The sequence below is a fragment of the Gorilla gorilla genome, chromosome 11, assembly GCF_029281585.2.
Source record: "Gorilla gorilla gorilla isolate KB3781 chromosome 11, NHGRI_mGorGor1-v2.1_pri, whole genome shotgun sequence".
NCBI lineage: Eukaryota > Metazoa > Chordata > Mammalia > Primates > Hominidae > Gorilla > Gorilla gorilla.
In genome coordinates, this window is record NC_073235.2 from 100,048,154 (window position 1) to 100,067,005 (window position 18,852).

Sequence of the window (18,852 nt, forward strand, 5' to 3'; positions counted from 1 at the left end):
TAAATATGCAAATTTATTTCTGGGTTCTGTATTCTGTTCCATTGGTCTATACCAATACCATGCTGTTTGGCTACTATAACCTTGTAATATATTTGAAAGTCAGGTAGTGTGATGCTTCCAGCTTCGTTCTTTTTTTCCTAAAATTTTTTGGCTATTCTGACTCTTTTGTGGTTCCATAAAAATTTTGGTATTTTTTTTTCTATTTCTGTGAAAATGACATTGGTATTTTGATAGGGATTGAATGGAATCTGTAGATTGCCTTGGGCAGTATTTTAACAGTATTAATTCTTCCAATCCATGAGCATGAGATGTCTTTTCATTTGTTTGGTGTCCTCTTCCATTTCGTTCTTTAAAACTTTTTTTATAAAAATTTAAAATTTTTCTAGAGATGGGTTCTCACTATATTGCCCAGGCTTGTCTCAAACTCCTTGAGTCAAGCGACCCTCCCATGGCCTCCCAAACTGCTGGGATTACAGATATGAGCCACTGCACCTGGCCCCCTTCCATTTATTTCCTCAGTGTTTTGTAGTTTTCTTGTAGTTGTGGGTTTGTCATATATGGCCTTGATTATTTTGTAGTATATTCCTTCTATGCCGAGTTTGTTGAGAGTTTTTGTCAAGAACGGATGTTGAATTGTATTAAATGTTTTTTCTGCATCTATTGAGATAATCGTATGTTTTTTGTCCTTCATTCTGTTGATGTGATGTGTCATGTTTATAGATTTGCATAAATTAAACCATGTTTGCATCACTGGTATAAATTCCATTTGATCATGGTGTATTATCTTTTTGATGTGCTATTGAGTTTGGTTTGCTAGTATTTTGTTGAGCATTTTTGCATCTATATTCATCAGGGATATTGGCCTGTAGTTTTCTTTTTTTGTTGTGTTGGCCTTACAGAATGAATTAGGGAGAATTCTCTCTTCTTCAATTTTTTGAAATGGCTTGAGGAGGATTGGTATTAGATCATCTTTGTATGTTTGGTAGAATGTGGTAGTGAATCTGTCCAGTTCTGTGGTAGTGAATCTGTCCAGTTTCTTTGTTGGGAGACTTTTCATAACTGATTTAATCTTGCTATTCATTACTGATCTGTTAAGATTTTGTGTTTCTTCCTGATGCAATTTTGGTAGGTTGTATGTGTGCAGGAATTTATCTATTTCCTCTAGGTTTTACAGTTTGTTAGCGTATAGTTGTTCATAATAGTCTGTAATGATCTTTTGTATTTCTGTGGTATCAGTTGTAATGTCTCCTTTTTCATTTCCGATTTGGGTCTTTTCTTGGTTAGTCTAGCTAGCAGTTTATTAATTTTGTTTATCTTTTTGAAGAAGCTGCTTTTTTTATTGATCCTTTGTATTGTTTTTGTCTGTATTTTGTTTAGTTCTACTCTTTATTATTTTTTCCTTTTACTAATTTTGGGTTTGGTTTGTTTTGCTTTTCTAGTTCTTTCAGGTACATTATTAGACTGTTTATTTGAAATCTTTCTACTTTTTGATGTAGGCATTTATTGCTATATACTACTCTCTTAGTATCACTTTTGTTGTATCCCACAGTTTTTGATATGTTATATTTTCATCTTCATTAATATCAAGACATTTTTAAATTTCCTTCTTAATTTCTTCATTAACCCAGTAGTCATTCAGGAGTATGCTGTTTAATTTTTATTTATTTGTATAGTTTACAAAGTTCTTCTTGGTATTGATTTCTAGTTTTATTCCATTGTGGTCTGAGAAGATATTTGATATGATTCCATTTTTTAAAAAAATTGTGGCTGGGTATGGTGGCTCATGACTGTAATACCACCACTTTGGGAGGCTGAGGTGGGCAGATTGCTTGAGGTCAGGAGTTCAAGACCAGCCTGGGCAACATGGCAAAACCCAGTCTCTACAAAAAAAAAATAAAAAAATCAGCCAGATGTGGTGGTGTGTGCCTGTAGTCCCAGTTACTCAGGAGGCTCAGGTGGGAGGATTGTTTGAGCCCAGGAAGTTGATGCTGCAGTGATTCATGATTGTGCCACTGTACTCTGGCCTGGAAGACAAAGGGAGATCCCATCTCAAAAAAAAAAGAAAAAAGTTGGCTAGGTGCAGTGGCTTATGCCTGTACTCTCAGTGATTTAGAGGCTGAGGCAGGATTGCTTGTCCCAGGAGTTTGAGACCAGCTTGGGCAACAGAGTGAGACCCCTAGTTCTACAAAAGTTACAAAAATTACAAAAAAAATTTAGCTGGGTGTGGTGGTACATGGTTGTGGTTCCGGCTACTTGGGGGGCTGAGGTGGGAGGATCACTTGAGCCTGGGAGGTCAAGGTTGCAGTGATCCATGATTGTGCCACTGCACTCCAGACTGGGCAACAGAGTGAGAACTTATTTCAAAAAAAAATTTTGTTGAGACTCATTTTCTGGCCTAACATATGATTTATTCTAGAGAATGTTCCATGTGCTAATAAGAATGTGTACTCTGAAGTTGTTGGATAAATGTTCTGTAAATGTCTGTTAGGTTCATGTGGTCTAACGTCCAGTTTAAATCCAGTGTTTCATTGGGTACTCATGGACACAAAGATGGCAACAATAGACACTGGGACTACTAGAGAGAGGGAGTGGGGCAAAGATTGAAAAATTAACTGTTGGGCACTATGCTCACTACCTGGGTGACAGGATCAGTTGAACCCCAAACCTCAGCATCACGCAATATCCCATGTAACAAACCTGCACATGTACCTCCTGAATCTAAAATAAAAATTGACATTATTTTAAAAAGTTACTAATCAGGGAAATGGTGGTGGGGGGAGCAGTGAAGAGATATGAGGGAAACTTCTATACTTTCTGTTCAATTTTTATGTAAAACTAAAACTGCTCAAAATTAAAATCTATTGGTTTATAATAAATAAATCCAATGTTTCTTTGTTATTTACTCTCTGGATGATCTGTCTAACGCTAAAAGTGGGTTGAAGTATTCTACTAATCTCACATTGAAGTCTATCTCTCTCTTTAGATCTAGCAATATTTGCTTTATGAATCTGGGTGCTCCAGTGTTGGGCGCATATATGTTTAGAATTGTTATATCCTCTTGCTGGATTGATTCCTTTATCATTATGTACCTTGCCTTTTTTTTTTTTTAACTGTTTTTGACTTACTGTTTTGACTGTTTTAGCTGATATAGGTATAGCTAGACCTGTTTACTTCTGGTTTCCATTTACATGGAATATCATTTTCTATCCCTTTACTTTCAGTCTGTATGTGTCTGTATAGGTAAAGTGCATTTCTTATAGGCAGCATGTAATTGGATCATATTTTTAAGTCCATTCAGCCAGTATATATGTTTTAAGTGGAGAATTTAATCTACTTACATTCAAGGTTATTACTGATATGGGAGTTTTTGTTCCTATCATATTGTTAATTGTTTTCTGTATGTTCTTTGTTCCTTTGTTTTGCTCTTCCTGTTTATCATTGTAGCTTGGTGGTTTTCTGTAGTGGTGCTATTTGAGTCCTTTCTCTTCCTCATTTATGTGTTTACTTTACCAATGTGTTTTATACTTTTGTGTATTTTCATGATGGTAAATGTTGTCCTTTCATTTTCCAACTTTAGAACTCCCTTGAACATTTCTCATAGGGCTGGACTAGTGGTTTTGAATCCCTCAGCTGTTGCTTGTCTGGGAAAGATTTTGTTTCTTCTTCTTCTTTTTTTTTTTTTTTTGAGACAGAGTCTCACTTTGTCACCCAGGCTGCAGTGCAGTGGTGTGATCTTGGCTCGCTGCAACCTCTGCCTCCCAGCTTCAAGCGTTTCTCTTGCCTCAGCCTCCTGAGTAGTGGGGACTACAGGTGTTTGCCACCATGCCCAGCTAATTTTTGTATTTTTAGTAGAAACAGGGCTTCACCATGTTGGCCAGGCTGGTCTTGAACTCCTGACCTTAAGTGCCTCGGCCTCCCAAACTGTTGGGATTACAGGCATGGGCCACTGCGCCCAGCCCTATTTCTCCATTTATGAGGCTAATTTTGCTGGATGTAGTATCCTTGGCTGGCAGTATTTTTCTTTGAGCACTTTGAACATGTCATTCCATTCTCTCCTGGCCTGTAAAGTTTCTGCTGAGAAATCTGCTGTTATTCTGATGGAGGTTCTTTTATAGGTGACTAGATACTTTTCTCTTGCTGTTTTTAGAATTCTCTCTTTGTATTTAACATTAGACAGTTTGAGTATAATGTGCTCTGGAGAAGATCTTTTTGCATTGTATGTGTTTGGGGATCTCAGAGTCTCCCATACCTGAATGTCTAAATCTTGGGAAGTTTTCACCTATTATTTCATTAAATAGGTCTTCTAACCCTTTCATTCTTGTTTTGCCTTCTGAGATTCCAATAATTCGAGTATGTGGTAACTTCATGGTGTTCCATATATCATGAAGACTTTGTTCATCCTTTTAAATTCTTTTTTTTCTTTACTTTTGTCTGACTGGGTTATTTCAGAAGACTTGTCTTCAAGTTCTGAGTTTCTTTCTACTGCTTGATCTAGTCTATTGTTGAAGCTCTTGAATGTATTTTGTGTTTAATTCAATGAATTCTTCAGTTCCAAAATTTCTGTTTGGTTCATTTTTATTTTTATTTTTTGAGACAAGGTCTCACTTGTCCAGGCTAACAGGCTGGAGTGCAGTGGCACTCGGCTCACTGCTTCCTGGGTTCAAGTGACTCTCCTTTCTCAGCCTCCTGAGTAGCTGGGTTTACAGGCATGTGCCACCATGTCCAGCTAATTTTATTCTATTTTTTCCAGTAGAGACGAGGTTTCACCATGTTGGCCAGGCTGGTCTCAAACTCCTGACCTCAAGTGATCTGCCTGCCTCACCCTCCCAAAGTGTTGGGATTACAGACATGAGCCATGGCACCTGGCTGGGTTTATTTTTATAGCTATCTCTCTGGTAAATTTGTCATTCATATCCTGAATTGTTTTTCTGATTTATTTGTATTATTTTTCAGAATTCTCTTGTATTTCACTGAGCTTCTTTAGAGTTAATAATTTGAATTCTCTTTCTGGAATTTCATGAATTTCTTTTTTTTGTGATCTGTTGCCTGAGGATTATTGCAGTTGGAGGTGTCACATTTCCTTGTACTTTCATGTGTCCTGCATTCATATGTTGATATCTATGCATCTGGTGTAACAGCCACTTCTTCCAATTTTTTGAACTGCTTTTGTGGAAAAGGTTTTTCCTGAGGATGTATTTATGGTGTCGGTTGGGTAGGATGCTTTGGCTTTGATTCTGGGTGCATGGAATAGTGTAGTCTCTGTATGACTTATTTGGCTGTAAACAACATCAGTTGTAGCTGTGATTTCCATGGAGGCTTAGAGTATGGTTATTAGTGGATGCTGTGGTGAGGTTTTCTTGGGAACTGGGATGCCAGGTAGGCCAGTCTTTGGGCCCCAGTGGTGGCAGCAGTGGGTTGAGCATGCCTGTCTTTGGGACCCAGTGAGGCACATGTTGGCACTGGTGTTAGCAGGTCCAGGTGGGCCAATTCTTGGACTTCTAGGTAACTTAGTTTTGCCAGTAGTGATAGCAGTGGGCTGGGTGGGTAGGAGGGTCCTTGGCCCCCTGGGGAGCCAGTGTGGCATGGGTGATTTCAGTGATAGTGATCGGACAACCTTTGGGTTGCAAGCAGTGCACCCTGGTGTTGGCAGTGTCTGTGGTGGGCTGAGTAGGCCAGTTTCTAGGCCTGCAGGTGGGTGCATGCAGATAGGTGCCAGCTATGGTGGTAGCAGCCAGGTGGGTAGGTCTCTGGAAGGACTGTTCAGGTAGCAACGGTGGTGAACTTAGCTGAACAATCCCCTGACCTCTGGGCTGTGTGCTCTGGCATGTTGAGGGGAGTGAAGCTAGGCTAGAGGGGCTGTCCTCAGTCCTCTGATAGCATGAGCAGGCACCAGTCATGGTAGGCAGGAGTGGGATGTTCCCCAGGCCAGCAGTGGAATGCTCAGGTTGGGGGCAGCAGTGGCCATGCTGCTGTCCTGCCACTGGGGAGGGAGGTGCTGCCTTCAGTGGTGGCAGCCTAGACAGGTGGGGAACATATGTGATGCTTGTGCCTCGGCCTCTGCTGTGATAGCCTATGCCCTGGTAGCACTTCAGCCCTGGGCGTGGTAGCCTGTGGTCATTGATGCCTCAGCCCAGAGGCATGTACCTGCACCTGGCAGTAGCCTGCACCTGGGTTGTACCTCAGGCCTGGCTGCAGTAGCCTGCATGCAGTCTCTTGTGCCTCAGTCGTAGGGCAACAGTCTGCATTTCTCTTGTGGCTCAGCCCTAGCATCACTAGATCTAGGACAGTACTCAGTCTATTAGGGATGGGGCTCTAAAATGGTGCCTTGCTGTAGTTGCCTAAGTCTCGGGAAGTGTTTGGGACCCAGTATGCCCTTCCTCCCTGGGACAGTCCTGTGGCACAATCTCTTGGCAGCTCCCTCTGTTAGTTTCAGGGCCCTCAAGGATTGAGGAACTCTCCCATGGTTAGAATTGCAGGGGTCCACAGTGGGAAGGTGAAGTACTGAGGGTCTCTCACTTAACCTTTCGCCATACTGGGGAGTCTCTCTCAGGCCTCAGCTGATCCCAACTGAACAGGCTGCCTCACTTCCTTCTCCTTCCTTGTTTTAGATATTTCTTGTCACTTTTCTGTGGAATTCCAGTGTTCTCTCTTGGATGATCTACTCAATGTGTGATTATCTACTCACTGTTTTGGTTCTTCCTAACTGCAGTTTTAAAATACAATAAAACTCTATTGAACTATGTATTTCATGGTTATAGGCAGATATATGAAGGACCAAATTATGACCAAACTCCTGAAGTCTTATGTTTCACTGCTATCTCCTTAATATGCTACATTCCTACCATTCTGTTTTATTTTCAGTTTCCAGACAGACCACAGAGTTTTCTCTCTCTTCTGAGTATTTGTATATCTTGTCTTTCAGCCATGTTTGCCTTATCCCTATTCACTTCCTATTCAGCCTTTTTTTTTTTTCAAATTTTTTTGGGGTTGGGGTGAGTGGAAATGTAACATATAAAAGAAAAAGACACAAAACATGCTTAAAACTACCAACACTAGGACAGCGTTCCCCAACTTTTTGGCACCAGGGACTGGTTTCATTGAAGGCAGTTTTTCTACAGATGTGCGTGGGGAGTGGACGGTTTGAGATGAAACTGTTCCACTTCAGATCATCAGGCATTAGTTAGATTCTCATAAGAAGTTTGCAACCTAGATCCCTTGCACGCGCAGTTCACAATACATGCTCCTATGAGAACCTATGAGAATCCAATGCCGTTGCTAATTAGACAGTAATGCTCACTGGCCTGCTGCTCACCTCTGGCTGTGTGGCCCTGTTTGTGACAGGCCACAGACCAGTACCAGTCTGCAGCCTGGGGTTTGGGGACCCCTGCACTAGGGTAACCACTATCCATTCAAAAATTAGAAAATAGCCAGCACTTCAGAAGCCTTTACCCTTTCCCAGCACAATGCTCCTGTCCCCTCTGTAATACCCTGATTTTTATCATAATGACTTTTTTTTGCCTTTCTTCTTAGTTTACTTCCCAGAATGCAGCCCTAAACACTATACTTCCGTTTGAGCATATAAAGGGAAGCATATAGCATGGACTTGTGTGTCTGTCTTCACTCAATATTATGCTTGTGGAATTCATCTTGTGTAATTGTAGTTCCTCTGTTTCCACTGCAGTGTGGTAAGAGTTGGCGAACTGTGGCCTGTGGTCTGTTTTGTTATATATTGTCTATGGCTGCTTTAGCACTACAACAGGAGAGTTGAATAGTTGTGACAGAGACCTCATATTTACCGTCCAACCCTTTAAGGGTGTTTGCTGATTTCTGCAGTATTGTGTGAGTATACCACAATTTATTTTTCCATTCTTTTGTTTTTTGGAGCTCTGGGTTGTTTACACCTTTGGGCTATTACAAACAACACTTCTATGAACATTCTTGTAGTGCCTCATGATGCACATGTACACTCATTTCTGTTGGGTATATCTTTAGCTAAGTAGATAATGCCAAACAATTTTTTTCCTCAATGATTCTAACAGTTTACCCACACTGGTGTTTAAGACCAGTCTGGGCAACATAGCAAGACCTCCATCTCTACAAAAAATTAAAAAATAAGCCAGGCATGGTGGCATATGTGTAGTCCCAGCTACTCCAGCAGCTGAGGCAGGAGGATTGCTTGAGCTTGGGAAGTCATGTCTACAGTGAGCTGTGACTGAGTCACTGCACTTCAGCCTGGGTGACAGAGTGAGACCCTGTCTCAAAAAAAAATCTATTTCAATTCCTTCTTGAAATTTTCACAGTCAGCTGTGCATCTATAACTGCCTCTACTAAGATCTTCCACTGCCACCTCAAATGCAACATGACTGCAATGAAATTGCCCTTTGACCACAGACAGACTCCCTTTGGAGTGCCCCTCCTTCTGTAAGAGGACTCATTATTTCCATAGCTACTCAGGCTCAAAACTGGGAAGTCATCCTGGATTCCTCATTCTTTCTGTCCCTTCAAATCCAGCCAGTCACAGGCTAAGTTCCTCCTTCATAACATCTGTCGTATCTACCCCTTGTATCCTATCCCTGTCACTGCCCTTCACCCACAGGTCCTCATCATCATTAGCCTTGACTTCTTGCCTCCATCCCTTCTCACTGCAATTCCACATGAATCTTCTTAAAACACTCTTCTGCACCTATCAACTACTTGTTCAAAAAGCCGTTACTGCCATTTATCTTCCATAGAATTAGGTCTTAACTCCCTAGCTAAGCCAGAACCTTCCCATTTCCCATCAGTTTAGAATCTTACTTTCTGCTTCCTCCCTAGAAAACCTCCTTTAGCTCACTGCTCTGTTCACTAGCCCTTGAACTTACTCCAATCTCTTAATCTTTTTCTGTTTAAGCCACTTTCTTCAAGGGTCAGTTAAAGTCCTAACTCTAGTTCCAACTGATCCTACTCAAAATTGATTTCTCCTTTTTCTGATATTTGTTGTAGCACACTATTTCCTCCACATGTACCTTGTATTGTAATTTTTTGTTCATTCACTCATTCAACAAAGAATATTGACCATCACTCATATTCCAAACATCGTGCTGGACACAGGGTGTACAAAGATGGAGATGATATAATTCCTAACCTTGATGAGTTCATGACCTTGTCCAGTTTGACCAAGTTGAATACAAAATATCTGAGGGCAGAAACTGTCTTATTCTTTTTTATATTTCCAATGCTAATCAGCATTTTTTACAGAGTACTATTCCTGTTAATGGTGATGATGAAAGACAAATAGAATTTCTTGTTCTAATAATAATGAAGCAAGCTAGAGGCTAGCAAATTTTCACTCACATTTTATGTAATTCTACCAGAAATTCAGATAAGGAAGCTACCATCCAATTTTCTGTTGGGTTTTAGTATCGTAGAACCTCTTTTTACTCATAAAGCTATAAATGCTGTAAAAATTCTTAAGGCTACTATTATTCAGATTGTTTCCTGGAATTATACAAGGAGGTAAATTAATCCTTTTGGATCACTTGTAGAGTTATTTTAACTTTTTGTTAAGAAACCCTGTAACATACTCATATACATACATCATATGCTCTCATAAACACATATAAATGGATATACTATAAGAAATCTCTAGACTATTTTGAATTTTCACTAATAAGCAGGAATAATGAATTGTTACTTTATCATAATACAGTGAAAGAAATCATTACTATACAATAATCCAGAAAAATATCATAAACATTTTACCAAAACCTCATTAGTGCAGTTGGTAGACTTGGCATAAAGTTCCAGAAAAATTCGGCCTACCTAGATGAAACTTTAAATTTCTTGAAAGAAGGGGCTATGTGTTTTATTTCTTTTATAGTACCTAAGATACCCAGCATAGCAGCGCAATCAGGAGCTACTCCAAACACATTTGTCAAGTTGTAGTTGCACAAACTAATAATTTTATGGCCAGAATAAGAAAAATGTGTATGAACCTTTGAAGAGAACATATAAGTAACCAATACTTGATGATTATGTATCAGAGGGGAAATGCAGGAATTATTTTAATGACCTCAATAGGTTGGTCAAAAAGCATCCTGCAGGAGCTGGGTTTAAAGGAGGAATGTGGAGACAGAGGGTATTCTCAGAGGAAGGATCATAGCAGTTAACCTTTATCAAGTGCTTACTAACTGCCAGATACCTTTCCAAGTAGATCATCTTATATTAGCTCCTTTGATCCTTAAAACAACTCTGTGATGTCAGCACCATGAGAATACCCATTTTATAGATGAGGAAACTGAGATGGAGCAACATTTACAAATTTGCCACAGTTTTCAGCCTAGATTCAGGACCCCAAAACTATGACTCCAGAGTTTTGTATGCTTCAAGTCTATGCTATGATTTCTCCTATAGAGATGTAAATAATGATTCAAAGGCCAAAAAGAAAAAGAAAGGTGTGGGGAAGGGAGAGGGAGAGAGACAGAGACAGAGAGATAAGGAGAGAATGGGAGGTGTAAGTTGTTTTGTTTTCTGGGTGGAGCTTTGAAAGTGATATATAATTGAATGGAAAATAAATAAGTTGTTCAAGAAAGTTATAACCACCATAATGCAGGACAGGGCACTGTGGATTTTCAGAGGGTCTCCTCCTCCTGCCCCCATTGGATCTACTTTCTGTGCCATGGCCTCTATTTGGAAAAAACAGAGGAAAATAATGTAAGAGACAGGCTCATCATGAGCACACACAGCTGTCACCAGGCCATTTTATTTCCTGAAAGGTTGCTCATTCCATGGTGGCCTCTGACAGGCAGGAGGTGCCACTATTCAAGCCTCCTCCCAGCAACCCAGGACAGAATTACCGGTGCCAAACAGAAAGCTGGCATGTTTTAACCCACCCATGACCCACTCCTATATACACTGGAGTGGCAGCCGGAGGTCAGAGACAACAGAAGAGCAGCAGGGAAACTATGACCTGGAAGGTAGTTTGCGGAGCTGGGCTGATGCTGAGTCCTGGCTTCTGAAGCAAAGGCAATGGGGAAGACAGAAACAAAGAAAAAACTAAAACAAAAACATGGGGAAAAATTGGAGCGCAATGGGACACCAGGAGACTAGGCGCCTGTACCAAATAGGATCCAGGTGCAGCTTTAAAGTATGTGCCTGCTTTATGTGTTAACATTTGCACACTCTGCCCATACTTAAACTTTTACAGTGTAATACTCTGTTATCTCTTCTAAGCACCTAGAGTGGAAGGTAGAAATTATACTCCTTTCACAGAGAGAAGGGCTTCTGAGAATAACAAAACCCAAATGACTTTTGAATAAAGCTGCAGATCTTTCTGATTCAAGGATGACTGCATTTATACAAATTTGTTTGAGATGTTAACATTGTTGGAAGGAAATGAATCAGAAAAACTTTTCAAGTTACTTTAAACCCTAAGATCCCACAATGGATTGTGCAGAGAATCCTAAAGTACAGATCCAAATGGTTCTGACCTAAATTCATGAATACACAGTGTTTCAAGGTTAAGGAGAGTATGTGTCTGTCTCCTATGGATTTACAGAAACGAGTCCTAAAAAAAAATTGATGAGGAAAATCAATGGTGTGAACACAGCACCACATTACAAATATTTTCTCAAATGGAGGTTTTTGAAAAAGTATAGAAAAAATTCAAACGGTTGTTTGGTTACTTCTCTGATAATTGCTATTATCTTAATCCATTTTTAACATTCATAATTTAAAAGAAAATTAAGAAATTAAGAATATTAATTTTTTTCTTTTGGTAGCCTTAGCTTTAAACAAAAATAGGATATGAACATGTTAAAAGTCTATGTACAGATTTTGTGTATGTCCCTGGAAGGGAGTTTGTTTGCTGGCCAGCTTAATTTTTGACAAAGAAAAATGGGCTGCTCTTGCTTCTTGCACAAAGATGCACTGTTTCTAGAGCAAAGCAAAAAAAAAGAAAAAAAAAGAATGTGTGTAAACAAAAAATTTGGAAAAAAATTAAGATAATATTCAACATGATAATTTAGTATAAACTTTTTGTGAATTGATAAAATGTGTGGCTCATTAGAATTAAAAATATAACTATAATAAGAATTTTACTAATATCTGATAACTTTAACAGCAAGCAAAGCACTCTAAATTTCATTTTTACTACCTCATAATTAAAGATATAGCTTTTTTAAAAAGCTGCTTTGTCTGTGCAGTTGTACAGTACTCTAAAGTTTCCAAAAGAAATGAGGCAAAGTATTTGTGAAATCGAGCCACCTCGATTCCTTCCACAGAGCTGCCATCTGGGCTTGTTTATTTGTGTTTCCAACTTTCTGGAACAGAGAGTTTCTCTGTTAGGGACAGGGCACTGAGCAAAGGAAGTGTCTTACAGAAGGCTATCTTTTTTTTTTTTTTTTACTACATTTTCAAAACTTATAGTTTAGTTTGGTCAAAAATATCAAATGACTACCATAATCACAGAGTCTAACACAATTGGAAGCCTCAGAATTGTCTTAGCAAACACTCTTCCATGATATGATGCAAGTAATATTTCCTACATAATACCTTCTTGTGATTTTCAAATCTTTTTCAAAATACAAACTGTCACTAAGGCTATATAGCTATTTGTCCTGGAAATCAAGCATTTTTCACAAATCCTTTTATAAATAAGTATTTGATTTAAAAATGAAAGAAGTATTTCCAAGCAATTTCCCTAATTTTAGAAGGTACATATGAGCCATGTTACCAAAATACGAAGCAATCTACAAAACAAAAATCTTACAAAGTATAATTAAGAAGCGAAGCATTATTGTTTGAATATACAATCTCATTATGAAGAACAGTTTAAAAATTTATTAAGTCAACACTTAAAAATGATTAGTAGTCTCATCTCTGAAACATTTAACAAACAAAATAGAAGCAAAAAGTACCTTGTAGAGTAAAATCCAGCAATACATATTCGTAAGCAAATTCTGTCTTTGTTTCCACTTGCGGTCTCTTCAGGGTAGAAAATATTTTTCCAGGGCTGCTATCATCAGGGTCTTCTAGCTTTCTAAGTCCGCACCCCATGGCAAAATCTGTAAGGAATTAAATTGCAGGAAAGGGGAGGGAGAGCAGCAAATTCTGTTGTTTAAGCTGCAAAAAGAAAGTTACAGACTTAACTGCTTTGATTTTGTTTTCAGCTAAACTATAGATAACCAAAAAAAAAAAAAAAAAAAAAAAAAAACAAAAAAACCCATCTGGGTCCAAAGAAAGGAGTTGAAGAATTTTTCTATCCATTTTTCTGTAAAGTCATTGAACCCATGATTAAGCTACAGCTCCAGGAGGCTGGGCTTGATCTTAGAGAAACATGCAAGCTGCTACAACTTAGCGGAGAATTTCCATGCCACGTCAATTTACAGCCAGCCCCCTACCAGAGTTCTGTCGCTCAGGGCACCAGCGGTGCTTTGTCTATCCCAGTTGGCTGGATGATAAAAAGAGGTGTCCAAAAATGGAAATAAAAAGGCAAAAGGGCAACTTGGATGTAATTATCTACAAGTAGAAGATATATTCAGACATAGTGGCACACAATTCTTTTTTTGTTTTCCCTCTTCTCTCTGTCCTGCGCCTGCCCTCCTTCCTCTCAACTACTACCAAGAAAGCAAAAGGAGAGAGAGAGAGAGAGGCAGTAGGGGGGTGGAGAGAGAGCGAGAGAGAGAGGGAAAAAGAGAGAGAGAGAGTGAAAGAGAGAGAGAGAAAGAAAGAGAAAATGAAAAGAGTGGATTCTCAACATATTTAGAAACAAAAATCATTTCCAGAAAGGAAGTCAGCTTTATGAGGAAACTATTTCTGGAGTCTAAAAGGAGGAAAGTAAAGTTTAAAAAAACAGCCCTTTAGTCTTTAGTTAGTACTTTTGAGGATTTCTTTCCACATGAAGTTTCTTTCTGTTGGAAAAAATCATATGCTAATTAAAACAGCAAAGTATAAAAAATTTATATTAAAATATTTTTATAAAAAAGACTTTACTTAATTGCAAAGGAGAGACAGTTACGTGTGTAATTAGTTTCCCCAACATCCTTAAATAGTTTAAAACACTCTACTATTAGAAGGCTTATGATAGCAACTAATACTTCTATAGGTCTCAAAGTATCCTTAATTAAAAAATAAAACAAAACTGACAACTTGATTCATTTAATTTTTTTTTTTTGAGATGTGGTCTTGCCTGTCACCTAGGCTAGAGTGCAGTGGCAAAATCATGGTTCACTTCAGCCTCGACCTCCCGGGCTCAAGCCATCTTCCCACCTCAGCTTCCCAAGTAGCTGAGACCACAGGCTTCAATGTGATTGAAAAAATTTTTCAGGCTTGTATTCTCTAGAATCTCAACTGTGATAAGGGTTTATTTTGTAAATAATGGAAGCAGTGGCAGAATCACATGCCACCACATCTGGCTCATTTTTGTATTTTTTTTGTGGAGATAGGGTCTCACTATGTCACCCAGGCTGGTTTTGAAATCCTCAGCTAAAGTGATCCTTCTGGATCGGCTTCCCAAAGTACTGGGATTACAGGTGTGAGTCACTGCACCAAGCCCATTCAGTCTTATAAACTGCCATTTACCGGAGGTCAAGAATAATTTATAATGGACCAATTGTAATGAATGTTTATTGTATTTTACCCTTTACAGGTCAGGAAGTATGGTGCGCTCATCAAAACTGTGAGCCCTGGAATCAGGCTGCCTGGGTTCAAATCCTGCTTCTTAGGCCTACTAGAGATGTAATCTTGGGCAAGTTACTTGACCTCTTCAAGTTTCAATTTCCTCCCCTGTAAATGGTACTTACTACATAGGCTTGTTATGAAGGCTGAATGAGATAATCTTATCTCATATGTTAACACTAGGCCTGGCTAATAGCACAAAATACATTTGTTGATGCGTGTACATTATAAAACAGGTTGGGAGTAGGAATAGGAAGGAAGTGATTCTGCCACTGCTTCCATTATTTACAAAATAAACCCTTATTACAGTTGAGATTCTAGAGAATACAAGCCTGAAAAATTTTTTCAATCACATTGAAGCCTGAGCATGAAAACTCTCAAAAGGGGGATGGATTCTTTATTTTATAGATCACTATTACCTTTTTTCTTTTCCTACTGCCTCCTTGCCTTTAAATGTTTTATTTCTCAGAAAAGTCTTAGAGAAAAATTCCAGTCTTTCATGCTCCAGGATGAGCACTGTCGGTGGTAAGCAATTTGACTAAAAAGACAGCCGACTCTGACCCAGTGTGACTCATTTGACTGTTCACAGTACTTTCATGCCTGTCATTTTCCGTATCCTCTTTGGTATGGTGGGCTGTGAGGTCCTGTATGGCAGAAATGGAATCTTTGAAGGTTACTAGCATCTACTGAAGTGCCTGGAAGATTATTTAAGTACCCATTATATTTATTAAATGCATGCTATATTCCAGCCACTGAACTAGGTGTTGGGACACAAGATAATTAAACATGCCCTCTGCCCTAAAGAAACTTATAGTGTAATGGGGGATACAAACTTATCTGCAGATAATTTCAATGTAATTTGGTAGATGCTGAAATAAAAGTATGCAAAAGATGCTATAGAAACTCAAGATGGGGCCTCTAACTCAGCCTGGAGGATGATGTCTGAGTTGTCCTCAAGGATAAATATTTTTAAGGTGATAAAGAAAGGTGGGTAGCATGCGCCAGGAGAAGAGAAAAGCATGAGCAAAATCATGGAATCATGAAAGAATATGGCATGTCGAAGGAACATGAAACAGTTGACAATTACTAGAACATAAAAAGTGAGAAAAGACTAAGCTGTAAGGGAGGCAAGGGGTAAGCTGTAATGAACTTTGTCTACCATACAAAGGGAATTTGGACTTTATTTTGTAGGCAACAAAGGTGAATCAAATAATCAAATGGAATAATCAAGTGAGGAGTCTGAAGCAGGCAAGTGATATCAGTTTGCCTTTTAGATTGGTTACTGTGGCTGATTTCAGGAAGATGGTTTTACTTAGAGCAAGAATGGAGACCAGTCAAGAGGGTAAATGCAATAGTCCAGTAGAGAGCTGATGACTGAACGAATGTGGTACATCAGTAGGTCCTTAAGGAATTATTTTTACCTTTAGGAAAAGGAACTATAGTTTCTTAAGTTCATAATTGAACAATCACTTAAGTAATTTTCTCCTCCAAATTCTAACAAAATAAAATTTAATTAGACTCTTACAATATTTTTAAAACATTTTCATTTATCAATATGGCACACATTCCTGCTATTTTAACAATTACATGGGATTTCACTGCATTAATACAATGCTTACCAAGTAACATTTTGGTCATTTTCAAACTTTTACTGTGAAGATTTTTCTAAGGGTTACTTTTTTCCTCACTTTGGATTATTTCCTAAATACTTAGATTCTACTTCATAAATGGTCAAGTAGTTTACATACAAGAAACCAGTTAGAGGATGGGCACAGTGGTTCATGCCTGTAATCCCAGCACTTTGGGAGGCCAAGGCAGGAGGATCACTTGAGGCCAGGAGTTCAAGACAAAGAAATCAGTTAGGAAGCAATAAGCAGAGAAAATGCATTCTAATGGCTAAATAACTCATGTGTATTACTTATCTAAATATGTGGTTGGCCATAAAACTGTTTAAGGTATCAATCTTATATATTTTAAGTTTTATCAGTTGTTACCACATATTTTGCCTATACCTTTTATGCCTATATATTTATATAAAAACACTTGCATTCAAAAATTTTTCTCTGATGGGTGCAGTGACTCACACCTATAATCCCAGCACTTTGGGAGGCCGAGGTGGGCAGATCACTTGAGGTCAGGAGTTCCAGACCATCCTGGCCAACATGGTGAAACCCCATCTCTGCTAAAAAAAATACAAAAATTAGTCAGGGGTAGTGGTGCATGTTTATAGTCCCAGCTACTCGGGAGGTTGAGGCATGAGAATTGCTTGAACCTGGGAGGCGGAGGTTGCAGTGAGCCGAGATGGCACCACTGCACTCCAGCCTGGGCAACAGAGTGAGGCTCTGTTTCAAAAAAAAAAAAATTTTTTTTCTGCCTCTCCTTTGTGTCCTGAAGAATAATCTGCATCTCTTCAGTAGTATATTTCTCTTTTTGGAACAAATATTGTTTTCTGTTAGTTTTTAAAAAATTAATAAACTTTTTTTTTAGAGCAGTTTTAGGTTCACAGCAAAACTGAACAGAAAGCAGAGAATTCCCATATGCTCCATTTTCACACATGCACAGCTTCCCCTACTATCACCATCCCACCAGAGGGGCATATTTGTTACAATTGATGAACTTACATCAGCACATCATTATCTCCCAAAGTCCATAGCTGACATTAGGGTTCACTTCAGGTGTACATTCTGTGAGTTTTGACAAATGTATAATGACATGCATTCATCATTGTAGTGCTACACAGAGTAGTTTCACTGTCCTAAAAATTTCATGGTCCACTTATTCATTCCTCCTTATTGCTTTAACTCTGATTCACCTGGCAATGGTAATATATAGGGTAAGCTATAGATCCAAGTCATTTCTCTTCCAGCCTGATATCCAACTGTCACAACCACATTTGTTTCCATAATCTTTCTTCAATGATGTTTCCTCAGGCTTATCATATATTAAATACTAACAGTAATTAGGATAAAATTTTGGAATAAATGTCTTCTAATTCTGGTCATTTTTTCTATAATGAATTATATTTGTTTGCTGCCAATGCAGATTTCAGGGACAGCTTTCAGTTCTGCATTGTGAATAGGGTTTCCCCAAGTGCAGGTTTGTATGTGGCTAGGTATGATGGAGATGTATTATCAATTCTTGCCTGTGCTCTAGTATGGGCTCCCTTAGTCCTTGAATGAATGAAGGAAACTTATGAAAATGTAGCATAGGCCAGGCGCGGTGACTCACACCTGTAATCCCAGCACTTTGGGAGGCCAAGGTGGGCGGATCATTTGCGGTCAGGAGTTTGAGACCAGCCTGACCAACATGGAGAAATCCTGTCTCTACTAAAAATACAAAATTAGGTGGGCATGGTGGCACATGCCTGTAATCCCAGCTACTCAGGAAGCTGAGGCAGGAAAATCACTTGAACCTGGGAGGTGGAGGTTGCGGTGAGCCGAGAGCGCACTATTGCACTCCAGCCTGGGCAAAAAGAGTGATACACCGTTTCAAAAAAAAAAAAAAAAAAGAGAAAAGAAAATGTAGCATAATATTCTGATAGCTACTAGGCAACTTTGGATCACCTGAGTTTACCAAAGACACAAAGCTTCTAAGAGTTAATTATGTATCATCCAATCCATTCCCTACAGAGAAAACTTTTGCATAATAGCAACTTTTAAATCTAGTCTATCTTGGATATCCCTTCTCAAAGAAGTAAATTCAACAGCTCAAGTATTTGTGGAGTGTCTACTGTATATGTAAGGCACTGCCTGGACACAAAGATGAAAAAGCCACGTTATGCTCTGCAGAATTCACAAGCTAGCAGACTAATGCTGAGTTTTAACTACTTACTATACCATTGGTTTCATTACGTAGTCAAGTTTCCCAAGATGTTAATGACTTATTGAAAAACATCACTTATTGAAAAAGCCATTCTTTGTTTAATATTTAGAAATGCTACATTTATCACATTATGGTTTAGATAAACTATAGTTTAGATACTTTATCTAAACCACTTTATGGTTTAGATAAACTATGATTCGCATTTTGACTTTTAATTTTGTTCTATAGTCTGGTTTCTCAGCATCACACACTTCAAAATTTTTATGGGTTTATAATTTTTCAATGTCCAGAAATTACAAAAATGTATTTCTTTTTTAAAAAAAGTTACTGACTATTCTTAACTATTTAGTCTTCTGGAGCACTGTTTTCAAACTG

General features: G+C 38.6%; 1 protein-coding gene across 1 annotated transcript in view; it reads right to left on the reverse strand.

Annotated features, from left to right (window-relative positions):
* The window catches only part of RFTN2 (raftlin family member 2), a 99,824-nt gene extending 86,180 nt beyond the window's left edge, over nt 1–13,644 (reverse strand). The window contains exon 1 of the mRNA XM_019021642.4: nt 12,897–13,644. Within this exon, the coding sequence (XP_018877187.2) occupies nt 12,897–13,035 (139 nt within the window). The 5' untranslated portion in view covers nt 13,036–13,644. The remainder of the gene's footprint in view (nt 1–12,896) is intronic.
* Between the last annotated feature and the right edge of the window lie 5,208 nt (nt 13,645–18,852).